The sequence below is a fragment of the Mesoplodon bidens genome (genome assembly GCF_964165515.1).
Source record: "Mesoplodon bidens genome assembly, chromosome: 3".
Lineage (NCBI taxonomy): Eukaryota > Metazoa > Chordata > Mammalia > Artiodactyla > Ziphiidae > Mesoplodon > Mesoplodon bidens.
Window position 1 is genome coordinate 92493021 of NC_138178.1, and position 16207 is coordinate 92509227.

General features: G+C 34.8%; 1 protein-coding gene across 2 annotated transcripts in view; it reads left to right on the top strand.

Annotated features, from left to right (window-relative positions):
• Positions 1-16207, top strand: part of UBR1 (ubiquitin protein ligase E3 component n-recognin 1) — a 159926-nt gene that overhangs the window by 91166 nt on the left and 52553 nt on the right. For both annotated transcript variants that reach the window (XM_081229400.1, XM_081229401.1), the window contains exons 16-27: positions 1258-1319; positions 1887-1997; positions 2690-2755; positions 3015-3116; positions 5015-5078; positions 7229-7353; positions 9843-9895; positions 10990-11092; positions 11953-12001; positions 12397-12551; positions 14272-14371; positions 15318-15427. In XM_081229400.1, coding sequence (XP_081085526.1) covers positions 1258-1319; positions 1887-1997; positions 2690-2755; positions 3015-3116; positions 5015-5078; positions 7229-7353; positions 9843-9895; positions 10990-11092; positions 11953-12001; positions 12397-12551; positions 14272-14371; positions 15318-15427 — 1100 coding nt within the window. The remainder of the gene's footprint in view (positions 1-1257; positions 1320-1886; positions 1998-2689; positions 2756-3014; positions 3117-5014; positions 5079-7228; positions 7354-9842; positions 9896-10989; positions 11093-11952; positions 12002-12396; positions 12552-14271; positions 14372-15317; positions 15428-16207) is intronic.

Here is a 16207-nt window from a genome sequence, read left to right on the forward strand (position 1 = left end):
CCTCCAGTAGATGCTTGGGTTGCTTACATCTTTTGGCTATTGTCGAATAATGTTGCCATGAACACAGGTGTCCAAATATGCGCTTGAGTGCTTGTTTTCAATTCTTGGGGTATATACCCATAAAGTGGAATTGCTGGATCATAAGGTAATTCTACTTTTTAATTTTTTGAGGAACCACAATACTGTTTTCCATAGCAGCTGCACCATCTTACATTCCCAGAAGCAGAGCACAAGGATTCCAATTACTTCACATCCTCATCAACACTTGTTACTTTTTGTTTTTTAAATAGCCATCCTAATGAGTGTGAAGTGGTATCTCCTTGTGGTTTTGATTTGCATTTCCTTAATGATTAGTGATACTGAGCATCTTTTCCTGTGCTTACTGGCCCTATGTATATCTTCTTTGGAGAAAGGTCTGTTCAAGTCCTTGTCTATTTTTTAATCAGATTTTCTTGTTGAGTTATTGGAGTTCTTTGTATATTCTGGATATTAACTGCTTATCAGATATATGGTTTGCAGATATTTTCTCCCATTCTGTGAGTTGCCTTTTCACTCTGTTGATAGTGTCCTTTGATGCACAAAAGTTTTTAATTTGATGTAGTCTCATTTATTTTCCCTTTGGTTGCCTGTGATCCAAGAAATTATGGCCAAATCCAAGAGTTTTATAGTTTTAGCTCCTGTGTTCAGATCTTTGATACATTTTTAGTTAATTTTTATATATGGTATAATTGACATGATTTTATGTCACTTCTATTTTTATAAAAAGAAATACCTAGATTCGTTTTTATTTGTTTTTATTTTACTGAAGTATAGTTGATTTACAGTGTTGTGTTTAATTTCTGCTGTACAGTAAAATGACTCAGCTATATGTATATATACATTCTTTTTCATATTCTTTACCATTATGGTTTATCACAGGATATTGAATACAGTTCCCTGTGCTATACAGTAGGACTGTGTTGTTTATAAGTTTTTATTTCTTTTGATGCTTGGTTAAGAGGAGAATAATTTCTTAAGAGGCAGAATATTGTTTTTATATAATTTATAAGCACACCTTGTACAATGTAGGATCTTAAATATGTTAGTAAAACTGTTTCAAAATTAGAAATCAAATGTTTGCATTCTGAGATGTCATTTCTAAACTCAATAAACGTATGTTTAAATCTCACAGGTTTTCAAACTTGATGAGTTAACTAGGAAACAAATCAGCTGGGTTTATTGCTTTCTCATTTTTCTCTCTTTTTTTTTAACCTTTAGGTCTTCATGTGCGTTTAAGCAGGCTGGGTGCTATTTCAAGACTGCATGAATTTGTGCCTTTTGTAAGTGACTCTATTAAATGTTGATTTGCTTATATTCTATTTCTAAATACCTGTTTTTAAAAAATTATTTATTTATTTATTTATTTATTTTTGGTTGTGTTGGGTCTTCGTTGCTGCGCGTGGGCTTTCTCTAGTTGTGGTGAGTGGGGGCTACTCTTCGTTGCAGTGCGCGGGCTTCTCATTGCGGTGGCTTCTCTTGTTGCGGAGCACAGGCTCTAGGCGCATGGGCTTAGTTGCTCCATGGCATGTGGGATCTTCCCGGACTGGGGCTCAAACCCGTGTCCCCTGCATTGGCAGGCAGATTCTTAACCACTGTGCCACCAGGGAAGTCCCCTCTAAATACCTCTTGGTTGAGTGGGAAGAAAAAGAATATTTTGAAACCTACCTGAATAATTCCCAGTTAGTAATTTTGTGTCTATATGATAAAACATTGAAATCTGAATCATGGGGACTTGGAGTCATCTAGTTCAAGCCCTCTGTTTTACAGATGAGAAAACTGAGCAATGTATAGTGCCGTAACATCCAAGCCCTCTGGGAAATAATGGAATTGATCTCACTCTGTTTCAGGAGGATTTTCAAGTAGAGGTACTAGTGGAATATCCTTTGCGTTGTCTGGTATTGGTTGCCCAGGTTGTTGCTGAGATGTGGCGAAGAAATGGGCTGTCTCTCATTAGCCAGGTATGGCAAGGCCTATTGTTCACACTATGAATGTGTTCATTTTCTGCTTGTTTTTTCTTTTATATGTTTTACTTTGTATCCCTGGATTTTTCTGAGTATTTGTTTTGTGTTCTCTTATATAAACTCAGAAATGAAAGTTCTAGTGGCCATATAGACATTTCTCCTTTAATACTGTTAAGTGGGTAGATTAGGTGAAAGCCAGTAGTACCAGGAACCATCCCATCAATATATGTCTTTTCTGAAGATTACTTGGGGACATGTAATCTTCCCACCGCCAGTCTTAATTTAAGGGCATTGTTTCCCTCTGTTGTAGAGCAAATAAGAAGTGCTTTTCCTAAGTGGTGGGGAAACAGGGCTTGTAAAGATACCACCTGGGAGAAAAATAGTGTTATGATTGATTGTAGAAATTGGTTTACTTTTATTGAAGTGGGCATTTTAAACTTAAGGGAAGTAAATTCTTTTGTTATGCATGTTGAGAGTAATAACTAGTATAGAGCATTTTTAACTCTGAATTATTTTCATGCCGTATTTTCTCACTTCATCCTCACAAATCCCTTAAAATGATTTGTAGATTTACAGCTTATTTTTTGCCACAAAGGAGTTCTTGGGGTTTCTAGTTTAGAGAAAATTTTAAGAATTCTGTTTGAACTAAAATGATTCTTTTAGCTTCTGTTCTACTTTTTATTTTATAGGTGTTTTATTACCAAGATGTTAAGTGCAGAGAAGAAATGTATGATAAAGATATCATTATGCTTCAGGTACCTATTTAAATTACTTCTGATATTTGTCTTAACCTTCCTTCCTAGGTTTCTTATAATAAGTGAAGATATTATAGCTATTGTTAACTTCACTTAAATTTTTCTCACTGTTGAAATGAATATAGTATCATAGAAGCAGAAGGGACTACTGCATTATCTTCTGCAGATTTACCTTATAATTTTTTCTCATAGTCCTACTAGAGACAAAATGTTTCTCCATTTAATACATGAGAACTATGGTACTTGATTTCTTTCACAGATTGGTGCATCTTTAATGGATCCCAACAAATTCTTATTACTGGTACTTCAGAGGTATGAACTTGCTGATGCTTTTAACAAGACCATATCCATAAAAGACCAGGTAAGTGACAGAAACTGATATGTAAATTAATTCCAAAGGAAATATTATTTAAAAAATTTTAATCATATTTAAGATTTTTATTTATTTATGTATATCTCCAAGAATCAGGCACATATGTAAAACATACATATACACACATATATTCTTTTTACTCTATAAAAATTAGAATATAGTTGGCCCTCCATATCCATGGATACAGAATCCCAACTGTACTAGCCATTTTATATAAGGGACTTGAGCATCTGTGGATTTTGGTATCTGCAGGGGTCCTGGAACCAATCCCCTGCAGATACTGAGTGATGACTGTGTGTAGATTAACAAAAAGGAGAAGAAAAATCACATGAAACTCTGCCTCCTAGAAATGACCACTTTTAAAGTTTTGGTGTCTTATTTGTTTTTAAAGGAAAAATTGAATCTTTTATATGTACTATTTTTGTAATATGCTTCCTGTGCTTAATGAAATATTGTGATAGGTTTTTTCTTGTCACTAAATAAGTATGCAACAACCTCATCTTTTTTTTACATTATAATTTTTAATTGCTGTGTAGTATTGCAGTATATGAATGCAATATATTTTAGTCCCCTATTGCTGAAGAGGTTTTTCAAGTTTTTTGCTCATATAAACATCTCTGCACCTCAAGGTTTAAACACTTGCCTAATTATTTTGTTACGATAAATTCTTCAAAGTGGATTTGCTGAAGAATACAGTATACTCTTTCTTATGACTCTGAATACATATTGTCAAATTGCTCTCAGAAAAGTAACTCCAATTTAAGCTCTCTCTAGCAGTATGTACATCTGTAATGGTACTGATATTTTTAATCTTTGTTGGTCTAATACATGAAAGATGATATTTAATTTTCATTTGCAGTTCTTTAATTATCAGTGAGGTTGACCATGTTTTCATGATTATTGACCTTTTTTTTCCTTTTTGGTAGTGAATTATCTGTTCCTGTCCTTCACCCTTTTCCTGTTTTTTGTAAAAGTTCCTTATTTAGTAAAGATATTAATTCTTTACTTGTATTTGTTATCAATAAATTTTTTACAGTTTATAATTTGTCTCTGGAGTTTTGTCACGTCTTCAGTGTTTTAATACTTGATACCAGTTTATAAAGTAACCTTTGACTACTTTGAATTTATGAATTACATTATTATTTTTTGTTTTTTGTTTTTTGCGGTACGCGGGCCTCTCACTGTTGGGGCCTCTCCCGTTGCGGAGCACAGGCTCCGGATGTGCAGGCTCAGCGGCCATGGCTCACGGGCCTAGCCGCTTCGTGGCATGTGGGATCTTCCCGGACCGGGGCATGAACCCGTGTCCCCTGCATCGGCAGGCGGACTCTCAACCACTGCGCCACCAGGGAAACCCAATGAATTACATTATTTTATTCTTCAAATTAGAAGTCACTTGCAACGGACCAAAGGACAGTCTATAAAATACAAAGCTAATTTTTGTCATGTTTTTATACTCAGTGAAAATGAATATCTAATTTACTGTAGTATTTAAATAACAGGTGTGATAGGAAAGGGAACTCTCACCATAACTGTTAGTTACCTATTTGAAGACACTGTCTCACCAACCCAGATAAGAAGGAAGCCAATAGTAGAGGAAAAGTTAAAGATTAGAATTCTTTTGTTGACTGAAGGCTAGATGGGAAATAATGATAATAAAAACAATAATAATATTTAACAATTGTTATTGAGTTCTTACTACGTGCCAAGTATTGTGAACCTTGTTGAATTTGATGTCAAAAAAGGGAATTATTCACCTCATAATTCTCTGTTGCTGTGGTCCGAAAGAAAATACTGGATCAGATGGACTATCTGATCCAGAAAAAATGTATGATTTATGGAGGTTTTTGGTTCTTAAGTAACTAATTTTTTCTTTTACAATTCTATAGGATTTGATTAAACAATATAATACCTTAATAGAAGAAATGCTTCAAGTCCTCATCTATATTGTGGGTAAGATTAAAACATGTTTTGAAATAGAACATGAGTTACTTTTTAGAGAGAACATTAATAAGAACTGTAAGTTATTTTGTTCTTCTCCCAAATACAGCAGAGAATATTAGAGATTAATGTGACTAATGTGATTGATATGTTTAGAAACTCACCTTTTAAAAAGCACAGCTATTACATCTTCATTTTTCAATACCTGATTTGTAATTGTTTGGACTTGTTTGTAGAGATCTGGGATATAATTATTCTAGTTAGAAAAGTAGATGTAAAATAACTATGTCGAGTGCTAAAAATTTTATGTGTGTGTATATATATATATATATATATGTATATATATATATATATGAAATTTCAATGTTAACATTCGTCTAAGTAAGATATATTTTCATCAAGTCATTCTGTTACTTTGTGCAAATATTGGCCATACTTCTACTTTTGTATATTCTATATTATAGTCTCTGTTGATCTTACCAGCTAAGTAAAGTTTTTGACTTCTCATTCTAGCTCTTGTTTCTTACTTTACTGCAGGAGACACTGCTTTGTATTAATATTTCCTAGTGAGGATTCTAGCCATTAGCTAAATCTGAAAACCTGGGTTCATTTTATTTATTTATCAGGGAGCTAGTTGCTGGGCTAGCTGCTTGTCTCAGCAGGAAGTGTGGTAACCGTCATTGCTAAGTGAGATGTAAATCTTCCAGGCACTAACTCTTCTGGAATAACTCCAGAGTATTCCATAGGAAACTGCTGAATAAAATGGACAAATTAAAAATGTGTAAAAGATTTTTAAGTTGGTGACATACTTTATTAAATTACAAAGACTTGAGGGGAATTTCTGTGTTTGTTCTTGGAATACTATATGAAGAATTTCTAATACTGCTTATTAATACTATATATTAAAATTGCTAATATATTTTTGCTCTTTTATATTTTACTATTTTATTATTGCTACTATTATTTTGCTGTTATTTTGTTTACCCAAATTCACTGGGTATTTCCTTCTATGTGATTTGATTTTTAGTTAATACTTGCTACATTCCTGAGTATAAGTTTATTACCTTTAGGAGTCATCATTTTTAAAAGTGTGTGTGTTTGTGTGTGTGTGTAAAATCTCTGATTATATTATGGAGAAAACATTAAGGAGTAGCAAAAGATTTGGGTTAGGAATCAGAAGATCTAGAGTTGACCTCACTATAAACTATCAAGAGCGTGCCATTTACATTTTTAGGGTCTCAAATTCTTGATTTGTAAAATGTGAAAGTAATCTACATGATCTCTAAGGTTCTTTCTAGCACGAAACTTATAGAGGGTACTGTTTTGGTGGAAAAAAATAGAAAATTAGAGGGTTTGAAGAGGAGTGAGTCTGTTGGAAGTGAATTAAATTAACAAAATGTCATTTTTTGGCTAATTTGTAGAATTCATCAAATCTTTTAGGCAAAAAATTCCTGTCTTCGTAATAACCCTCTTATAGATATCACAGGACTTTGTACTCATGTTGTAGTATTGAAAATCAGTGGTGACATAAGGTCGAATATTTTAAGCCTTCTTGAAGCATTGGGGATTAGATGCTGTTGACACCAGTGAAGTTCCCATAGTTAATTTAGCTATTTTCTCTCCCCATTTGGCAGTTTATCGAGATGAAAAATGGAAACCTGATCATGTGGGCATGTTAGCAACACCACCCATTCCTGATACATATTACTATTTTGTCATTTAACCCATAGAGATATTTTTAAGTATTTTGTTTTTTTAGTTTTCACTTTGTTCTTTCTTAAATAACAAGTAGAGACAACATTGAGGAAATCTTGAAAGAAAAGCTATTGTTCCATGATGGCCACTACTTATTCAATGCTATCTTCCTTGTTTTCTGGGTTAGAGACACATGCTAATTTAATTGAGGGGCCTTGTTTATGATATGTGAGTATGTGTATGTATATGTGTGTGTGTGTTTAAGTTAAGAGAAGGCCTGTGTTCTTCAGATCTCTTCATTTTTCTTCCTCTTTTAGCAAAGAGACTCTTGTTCAGATTTAGGAACATGTTCAAATAATTTTTGGTCACTATCTCATAGATTTGATTTAATGCAATGTTCTTGATGGGAAGAGATTTAAATGGAAAGCAATTAATTGTTTTACTTTTTCTTTTCATTTTTGTATTAGGAGAGCGTTATGTACCTGGAGTGGGAAATGTGACCAAAGAAGAGGTCACAATGAGAGAAATTATTCACTTGCTTTGTATTGAACCCATGCCACACAGTGCCATTGCCAAAAATTTACCTGAGAATGTAAGTCCAGTTTTGTTTTTTACTCCATTCACCTCAAGATGGGATAGTTTTTTCTTTTTCTTTAATTGGAAGCCACTCGAAGTTTTAGGAAAATCTGTTTAGGACATTTTCAGATATAAAACTCTCACCATTAATTTTTTGTGGTATAAACTTTAATTCTGGGCTTTTGGGCATTAGGAAACATTTTAGAGAAATTCTGGCTGTTTAGAAAACATTTCAGAGCAGGAAACTCTTTGATTTTTTGTTTTACTTTAGCGTAAATTTTCTCCAGAGGAAAAGGGGACTTCCTGAAATGCTGAGACTATTTGGGTGGTGTGTTAGTCTGGGTCTTCTGAGAAGCAGATGTCAAGACAAAAGATTTAAGATTTAATTAGGAACAATGACTATGAGAGAAATGGTGAGGAAGCTGGGAAAGGCTCGGGGAGCCATCACACTGTGGTGCAAATCTGACTCCAGGTGAAGGAAAGAGGGAAGGAACATTAGATAGGACTGTCCTAGACTGCTGGGTAGTCTAATCAAGGCTTGTGGCCTTCCCATGTCTCCCAGAGTGAGCCTGCATTAGTATCTCTGTTCTCTAGCTGGAGGTCTGCAGGGTGCAGTCTCATGGCCGACACAGGTGATATTTATGTTCAGTATTGCTGATATTGAAGCAGTAATCCTAAAGATTATGAGTCATATTTTTCACTCCGAGATTTAATTTTGAATTAGAACAATGATTCTTAAAAGAGATTAGATTTACCTGTACTATCAAGACTTTCCAGAGAAGTAGAATGGAGGTAAGCTTTGACTGTTGGTCATTTTTCTTCCAACATACCTGTATCTTTTTCCAATTTCATTGTTAACTGATTCTCAAACTTTAACCATTTGGCATATCACCTTCATAATATTTGCACATCTATCTACCAATTTTATAATTATTAATACAGTTTATTTATTTATTTATTTATTATTATTTTTGGCTGTGTTGTGTCTTTGTTGCTGTGCATGGGCTTTCTCTAGTTGCAGCTAGTGGGGGCTACTCTTCGTTGCAGTGCGCAGCCTTCTCATTGTGGTGGCTTCTCTTGTTGCGGAGCACAGGCTCTAGGCACACGGGCTTCAGTAGTTGTGGCGTGCAGGCTCAGTAGTTGTGGCTCACAGGCTTAGTAGCTGTGACGTACGGGCTTAGTGGCTCCACAGCATGGGGGATCTTCCTGGACCAGGGATCAAACCCATGTCCCCTGCATTGACAGGCAGATTCTTAACCACTGTGCCACCAGGGAAGTCCCTTATTAATACATTTTAAAATCAACTTACATTTTTCCTTAGCATCTTTCTAAGCAATATTACAATGAAATAGTAGGTTTGACATTCTAGATTAATTTTTTCCTAATATATGTTAAGATAAATGAATATTCAAAAATTTAAAAATATATAACTGTGTGCCACCTAAAATAATTTCACATACCAATAATGATATACATACCGTATTTTGCAAAAAAAAAAAAAGCTTTAGTGTCTGCCCTAATTTTTCACTGCTTATCTCAAGTACATTTTTAAAGGAGGCTAAATTTAATTTTTGCAACACTATAGGAATCTATGAATTTGCTTTAGTATATTGACTAGGTCCTTATCCTGATTTTAAATGACTTCATAAAAAAAAAATTCCTTGTTGGGACTTCCCTGGTGGTCCAGTGGTTAGGACTCCGTGCTTCCACTGCAGGGGCGTGGGTTCGATCCCTGGTCGGGGAACTAAGATCCCACATGATGCACGGCATGGCCAAAAAGAAACAACAAAAAAATTCCGAATTCAAGGAAAACTTCAGGCCAGTCAGAAAAAAATAAAATTATTATAATTGCAAAAGCCAGAATATATTTGGACATCTACATATGTGTTTTACCGTAGATCCTATTTATTTTGTTACCTTGGTTTTAGGGATTAGTACAGCATGGGCATGTGCTTAAATGATGTAGGTGATGAACATACTAGACAAAGAAAATAATTTCTTTGAATTACTGGTTGTATGTGTATATATATATATGAGGGCAAACTTAGATTAAATTTCTTCCTTAAGCAGTTTATACATACATCTTACCTCTGTTAAGAAATTGGTCCCTCAAAACAAAGCTAAGGGCCTCCCTGGTGGCGCAGTGGTTGAGAGTCCGCCTGCCGATGCAGGGGATACAGGTTCGTGCCCTGGTCTGGGAGGATCCCATATGCCGCGGAGCGGCTGGGCCCGTGAGCCATGGCTGCTGAGCCTGCGCGTCCGGAGCCTGTGCTCCGCAACGGGAGAGGCCACAGCAGTGAGAGGCCCACATACCGCAAAAAGAAAAAAAAAAAAAAAAAACAAAGCTAATTGGTCTTAGACCTAATTTTTAAATATTGGAAATTGATCTTTTTTTATTGTTTATAAAACACTCAAGAATGCTATTGAAAGTGTATTTCAGTTCACAGTAAGAGAAGATAAAGTCATTACATGAAGGTAAAAATGACAAAAATATTGTTTCAACAGGAAAATAATGAAACTGGCTTAGAGAATGTCATAAACAAAGTGGCCACATTTAAGTAAGTACTTAATATTTATGCTTATTCTGAAAGTTAGACCAATCTTTGTTCTTGTATTTCGGATACTTTGTAGAAGCTCTGAAGTTCTTTCCTGAACTCCCAAGGACAAAAACAAAGTACAGACAGAATGGGTGAGAACAAGGGGCACACTGTAGGCACTTAGTACCTGTATGATGAAGAAATGAGTATTTTTGTCAAGTGAATGAGAAATGTCCATTTGTGATATTAGGTGACTTAAGTAAGCAAAGAAACCTTTCGATAGTCTCTTTCCCATCAATTCTAAGCCATGACTTCATTTATTCTATTAAATTTTTATATTCTAATTTTAGACTTTGCTAGGATTAAAACATTATTTTGCAATCCTTTGATTCTTTGAAATACAAAAAAATGGAAATAAGGTTTTAAGTGGATTAATTCTTGAAATTAAAAATTGATACTGGTAATGAATTTCTACTGTTATAGTAATGTATTTATAGATAAATTGCTAGTTTCAAATAACCTTAAAAATGGAATGTAGCTTTTCATGCTCTAATATTGTTCAATAAAATATTTCACTTACTTTGATAGAAACCAAAAGCTGTTTAATGTGCAGAACAAATATGGTGTGCTCCTTTTGGCCTCAATGCTTTTCCTTATAGTTCTCTGTAGAGGATTCACCACTATATTTTCATTTATAATTCAATTTTCTACAGATATGATATCTTACTACCATTTTATATTTGGCCTTAGACAATGCAAGCTGTAGTTGAACAGGAAATCTTGAACAGGCTTTGTTTTTAGCTGCTGAAGCCTTAGGGATTTAGGTAGGGTATGGGGTCAGATCTACATAGTATAAAATAAACTTCTTCAGATTTGTTTAAATTTCATAATTATGAAACACAGCTTAGCTGTTACCAGGACTTTGAGCTTACAGTGTAGGTTTTTAGTTTTACTCTTGAAATGAAATTTGTCATTTCAGTTTAAGCAAGTTGAATGAGATAAAGTTGTTTTCTTCTCTTGATTTTGACTTTTAGATTAATTTTTAGGTTCTTATTTTGTCTTACTCTATACTTCAAGAGCACTGCAGTTCACCTCTATATTTTCTATCTTTTTAGGAAACCAGGTGTATCAGGCCATGGAGTTTATGAGCTGAAAGATGAATCATTGAAAGACTTCAATATGTACTTTTATCATTACTCCAAAACACAGCATAGCAAGGTAGGAAAAGTTATCCTCTTCAGTAAATAAACCTAAAATGCTTTATGCTTTCCAACTCCATAGAAAATTACCTGTTTTTTCTGTAATTTCATACTGGTTTTCATTATTAGAGCTCATTATCTTACCCAAGAAATTAAAATTGAATCAATAATGTTATCTAGTTTGTAGGAAGTATTCAGATTTTCCTGATTATACCAAAACTTTTCTTTATAGTTGTGTTAGGGGTAGGAGGATTCAATCAAGGATCATGCACTTCATTTGGTGTCATGTTGCTATAGTCTCCTTTAATTTGGAATAATCTTTTTGCCTTTTTTTGTCTTTCATAACATTGACATTTCTGTAGAGTATAGGCTAGTTGTCTTTTAGAATATCCTATATTCTGGATATGTCTGATTGTATTCTTGTGAGTAGATTCAAGTTAAACATCTTAGGGCAAGAATACTACATAAGTGATATATTGCATCACATCAGTAGGCACATGTAATGTCTGTTTGTCCCATTAAGGGTTGATGTTAAGTTAGATCACTTAGTTAAGGTAATGTCTGGCTTTGTCCTTATAAAATGAATAATTTCCAGTTTGTCGTACAATGCCCTGTATATAATAGACACTAGGTAAATACTGTTGACTGAAAGAATGGGGACTAAATTAGTGATGAGGATTATTACCTATCTATTTTGCAGTGGCTTTCCCTAGAACAACCATTTTGTTTCTGGAATAAGGTAGCATTTGAATACATATTTCAATATATAAAGTATTTTGGTAGGTTTGTGAATCTTTCCTGCCTGCTTCAAAGTACCCCATTTGTTTCATGCTTGTCAAGTGGTGTATTTTAAGATAGACTTTTTTTTAATATATATAGGCTGAACATATGCAGAAGAAAAGGAGAAAACAGGAAAACAAAGATGAAGGTAAAAAATGAAATACTGAATTGACTCAGTTTGACTATATGCTGTGATTTTGTATCAGCAAAGCATATAGTGTTTTGTTTTTGTTGTTTTTTGAGAGTGGGCAACTAATGGAAGTGCAAAGAACCCTTTGTTTCTTGCTCACATATTAAGATATAGCCTACATCAGTGGTGATAGAATTTTAAATTTATAACAAATGGAGTTTATTTTGGGTGACTTACATAGTGACTTATATTTCCCTTGACATTGATGTTTTCAGTGCTTTAAAGGTAACAAAGATCATGTGCTGTTTTGCGTGTAATATATGATTCTGACATTTGCAATTTAGCATAAAGGATAACCCAAATAAAATTGTACCCGTTTGTCTCTTCTGACATTGATCTCCTACCCACTTTAGCATTACCACCACCTCCTCCTCCTGAATTCTGCCCTGCTTTCAGCAAAGCAGTTAACCTTCTCAATTGTGATATCATGATGTACATTCTCAGGACCATATTTGAGCAGGCAGTAGACCCAGATTCTAACTTGTGGACTGAAGGGATGCTCCAAATGGTGTGTATACCGAAAATATTTTCTCTATTTCAAATACTTTCTCTACTTCATAGAGTTCTTGGGGGTCTGGAGAAGATCAGTAGTCTTAACTTTCTGGCTTCAGTCAGAACCACAACTAGAGCACCTGAGACCTAAGGGTCATTGAAAACAGCTTAGATGTGGCACAGATTTCCTTGTGACACATTCTCAAGTTTTTAGGATCCTTACTCTTGGGAATCATTTACATTAAAAAAAAAAATTTTAAAAAGGGTTGTTCCTGCTAATAATAAATTGGCATGTCATTATTGTATCATAGTTTTCTATATTTTTATTTCACATTGTATTATCAGGAGACAGTATAATAAAGATTTGAAGACAGGTCTAGGCTTGAATTTATCCCACTTGGGTTACCGCACTTGCCATTTAAGGAGCAAAGAGTAATTTCCCCATTGCTAAAATGGGTTTAAATATAATTATTTCATAGAGTTGTTATGAGAATTAGCTCATTAAATGGAAGCAGCTATTTTTTTCTTCATACTGTTATGGATAAGTTACTTAATAATGTCACCTTTGGTAGCTGTAATTGGATATTTATTTATCACCTGCCTAACTAAATTTCCTTGGCTGTTATTGGTCTGGAGGCTCTAAATGCTATCATACTCTATGTGTATCTCACTTTTTTTTTTACAACAGCAGTAAATAAATGCAGTAAAAATTTCAACCCATAGAGATATATTTGAAATCAAAAGTTAAAATTTCTCTCCCTGCCTCCCATCGCCCTGCCTAAAGGTTTGTATCTTCTGAAAGTCATTCCACATTAGTGCATATAGGCCTACCTCATGCTTATAGCTGCATATTCCATTATATGGACATCTATGATGCATTTAACTATCTCCTGTTAATAGACATTTAGGTTGTTTTTAGTTCTTTGTATAACAAAGAACACTAAAATGAACATTGTTGTACAAATACCTTTGTACACTTAAGTGAGTGACTGTTACACTAATTCCTAGCACTAGGTCTGTACCTTTACATTTTTGATAGATATTGTCTAATTGGCCTCCAAAAATGTTATACTGATTTACTTTCCCATTACCAGTGTGGTGAAGAGTGCCTGCTTCCTAACACCTTTGCCAGCTCTGTATTTTACTAAGCTCTAAAATTTTTGCCATTTTAATAGGTGAAAAATAGATGATCTTGTTTCACTCACATTTCTTTAATTTTAAGTGAGCTTGAACGCTTTTTTTTTGGCTGCGCCATGTGGCTTGCAGGAACTTCCCCGACCAGGGATTGAACCCAGGCCACGGCAGTGGAAGCCCAGAATCCTAACCACTAGGCTACCAGGCAACTCCCAAGGTTGAACATTTTTCATATGTGTATATTTCTTTTTCTGTGAACTGCTTGTTCATAACCTTTGCACATTTTTTTTTTTTTTTTTGCGGTACGCGGGCCTCTCACTGCTGTGGCCTCTCCCATTGCGGAGTACAGGCTCCGGACGCACAGGCTCAGCAGCCATGGCTCACAGGCCCAGCCGCTCCGCGGCATGTGGGATCTTCCCGGACCGGGGCATGAACCCGTGTCCACTGCATCGGCAGGCGGACTCTCAACCACTGCGCCACCAGGGAAGCCCCCGCTTTGCACATTTTTACCTATCAGATTGCTTATTTTTATACCTCCATTTAAAATGTATTTACCTGAAGAAGCACAGTTTTAAGGATCTTGTCCTACTTTCCTTTTTCAGGCATTTCATATTCTGGCATTGGGCTTACTAGAAGAAAAGCAACAGCTTCAAAAATCTCCCGAAGAAGAAGTGACATTTGACTTTTACCATAAGGCCTCAAGTATGTTTTAGTATCATTTTCAACACAGTTTCAGCTATTTGCCAATTTGTAACAGAAAGTTTAGCTCTGATAGAATTTTAATCTGCTAGTCCTTAAGACGGAAAACTCTGAAATTGTTTTAAGTCTTTTCGTAGCATTTTTAGTTTTTAACGTTTTCAATAATGCAGGTATGTTTTTTAATCCCCACGGCAGTTCTTTTACTGCATGATCTCACCCCCCTTTTGGGGGCGCTGCATACATTGATGGTTTCTTACTTTCATTCCTTGTCTCAGTATTATCAAATATTTGCTGCTATCTCAACCATAATGTTTACGCTACCCATCTATGGAAGATATTAATGTTCCTGAATTTAAAATGATTGCGGAAGTCTGAGTGGATGATAATGTGTTTGTTTTGAACCATTTTCAATGTGGAAGAGCAGGATAGGTTTAGATTAGATTTTTATTAAACGCTACGTGATTAAGACAGTTTTTTCAGAGCACATTCTAGGAACATTGATTTATAAGATCAATAAGACAAAAGCATCTCATTTTCTATTTAAACACTATTTTTTAGATTCTTGACTACATCATAAACCTATTCAGTTTATGGATATGACAGCTCCCACTTCCGTATTTTTGGGAGCTTTGGTTCTCAGTAAGTACTTTTAGACAGTGAGCCAAGTAGAGGGAAGGCAAAAGATATATCATTAAGGGTAGTTTTCACTTAGCAGCCCCAGTGGAACATGTACAAGAGAGACCTAAAGTAATTCTGGTTTTTCAAGTTCTTTAATTTAGTACTTAATACTTCATGTAATTGTGGATTCTTCCATTGAAAAATTAATGTAGTTAAGGGATTGACTGCAAACTTTGGTTATCAATGTGAATAACATTAACTATAAATTATAATTTATACATAATTATGAAGATATATGTTCATGATATATAATTTTTGTGTTTTAAAAAAGGATTGGGAAGTTCAGCCATGAATGCTCAGAATATACAAATGCTTTTAGAAAAACTCAAGGGAATTCCCCAATTAGAAGGCCAGAAGGACATGATTACATGGATACTCCAGGTAAAACTGAAAAATAAACTGATCATATCTTGGTTTAAATATTTAGGAATCCTCTGCTTGCCTTTAAGATTAAACCATAATATCCTCTAATTGTAAAATCATTTACTACTGACCTTCATGATCACTCATAATTTTTCATGTTAGTAATCCTATTTTCCCTGTGTTTTAGTGAGGGCTTTTTTTAATAAATGAACATTTATTCGTTTCATTATTCAGTAAATATGTATTGGGTACCTGCTTATGTGCCATGCTCATTTCTAGACTCTGAAAAAGACAGATAAGGTGCTTGCTATCATGTTGCAAACATTGAGCTACAGACAATAAACAAAAAAATTATCAGAATAATTCAGTACATGAGTAGGGGTAACTTTAGGTGGGTAATCAGAAAAGGCCTCTTTTAGGTGGTAACACTGGAACTGAATGACATGGAGCCAGTCTTACAAGAATCTGGAAAAGTACTCCAGAATGAGGGAATGGCAGTGCAAAAGCTCTAAGGAGGCCAGAAAGGCTAGTGTGACTGGAACATAATGGGGGAGGGAGAGAAAGGTAGGCAGCAAGGTCAGAGGCACAGCTGGGGCCAGGTCATATAGGACCTTACAGGTCAGGGATAAATGTATTATAGGGACAGGAGTAAACACAGGGTAACCATTAGAAGATTATCGCAGTAATCCTGGTGAGAAATGAGCATGACCTCAGCTAGAAAGCAGATGGCAAGAAGCTGGACTGATTCACGTATAATGTGATAGTAGGAGCTATCGAAATTGCTGATACATTAGATGG